Consider the following 1138-nt stretch of genomic DNA (forward strand, 5'->3'; position numbering starts at 1 on the left):
GGTTTTGTGTCAGTTTAACGTGGAGCTAGCATCAGCTGCTGGAGGTGTAATCTAACGTCTAAACTGACCTTCACCTCCTCTCATTCATCAGACGTGTTTTCCTTCTTCTTCCCATCATGCCTTTGGCCCGATGAAGGAGCGCCGTTCCTCCTCCTCTTCCTCCATCAGCATAGTTTCTCCTCTGACCTGTTTCTGTGTCGTTGATCACATCCAGACTTCAGGCCAAACATTTGTTGTCTTTTCTGCATGAGTTCTCCCTTGTTCTGTTAAAGATTGTTGTTTGTCTTGTGTGCTGGTTGTTTCGTGTCTCTCTGTGGTCTGAGGTCCCTATAAACCTCATGAGCTCTCCTTCACATTTCTGAATGATTGTCTTCATATGATATTCTTTTTGAGGCTGTTACATTTAGTCATTGTGGAGCGACAGAACGTGAGAGAACAGATCAGGGTGATGACCTGGACCGGACACCGGCTGCTTCAGCTTTGGCACTCAGCCACTCTGTCATCGTTATTTTTCTCAACTTCACGATGAAGAATAAACATCAGACGTCACGTTTGTGTCCTCCCGTCTGGATTTATGGAGTCGTGAGACGGAGAGCCTTTGCCCTCTGCGAGTGTGAACCTGCAGACGTCCGGCTCGGAGCTGTGATTGAGGAAACGCTTGTTTAAACAGCGGTGTTGTTGAACGGAGCTCTGGCAGCGGGGGGCGTTCCATTTCGAGGAACTGTCAGCTGGGAGGTGAAAACAAGAGGAGGTGGGGGGTCGATCAGCTGAGCTCCATCAGGCTTCGGGCCGTCCAGCTCAGACGTCCTGCAGTCTGTGTTGGAAGAGTTTATGAGTTAAAGGGTTCTGCTGGTGGGGAAAACTGAAGAGATTGAACTTATTATTGAAGCAGATTGATTTCAAGCTCTTGGATTCAGAGTTTTAGCCTCTAAACCCTTTAGAAGGCATGTTTTCTATTATAAATTTATGATCAATTATCAGCCATAATGTGTAAAAACAGAAAGAATTGTCAAATGTTGAACTTTCCAAATGTCTTTGAACGCATCGTGTGACGTCAACAGGAATTAAAACTCCTTCTTTCTGTCCATTTAATATAATAATACAATAAAAACAAACACTGAGACTGAGAGGAACATCC

At 45.2% G+C, this 1138-nt stretch overlaps 1 protein-coding gene across 1 annotated transcript in view; it reads left to right on the plus strand.

Moving 5' to 3' along the window:
- The window catches only part of ehd4 (EH-domain containing 4), a 41079-nt gene that overhangs the window by 32378 nt on the left and 7563 nt on the right, over nucleotides 1-1138 (plus strand). Inside the window, exon 7 of the mRNA XM_008277137.1 lies at nucleotides 92-247. Coding sequence (XP_008275359.1) covers nucleotides 92-247 — 156 coding nt within the window. The remainder of the gene's footprint in view (nucleotides 1-91; nucleotides 248-1138) is intronic.

The sequence above is a fragment of the Stegastes partitus genome, unplaced genomic scaffold (assembly GCF_000690725.1).
Source record: "Stegastes partitus isolate 25-593 unplaced genomic scaffold, Stegastes_partitus-1.0.2 Scaffold89, whole genome shotgun sequence".
In the NCBI taxonomy this organism is placed as follows: domain Eukaryota; kingdom Metazoa; phylum Chordata; class Actinopteri; family Pomacentridae; genus Stegastes; species Stegastes partitus.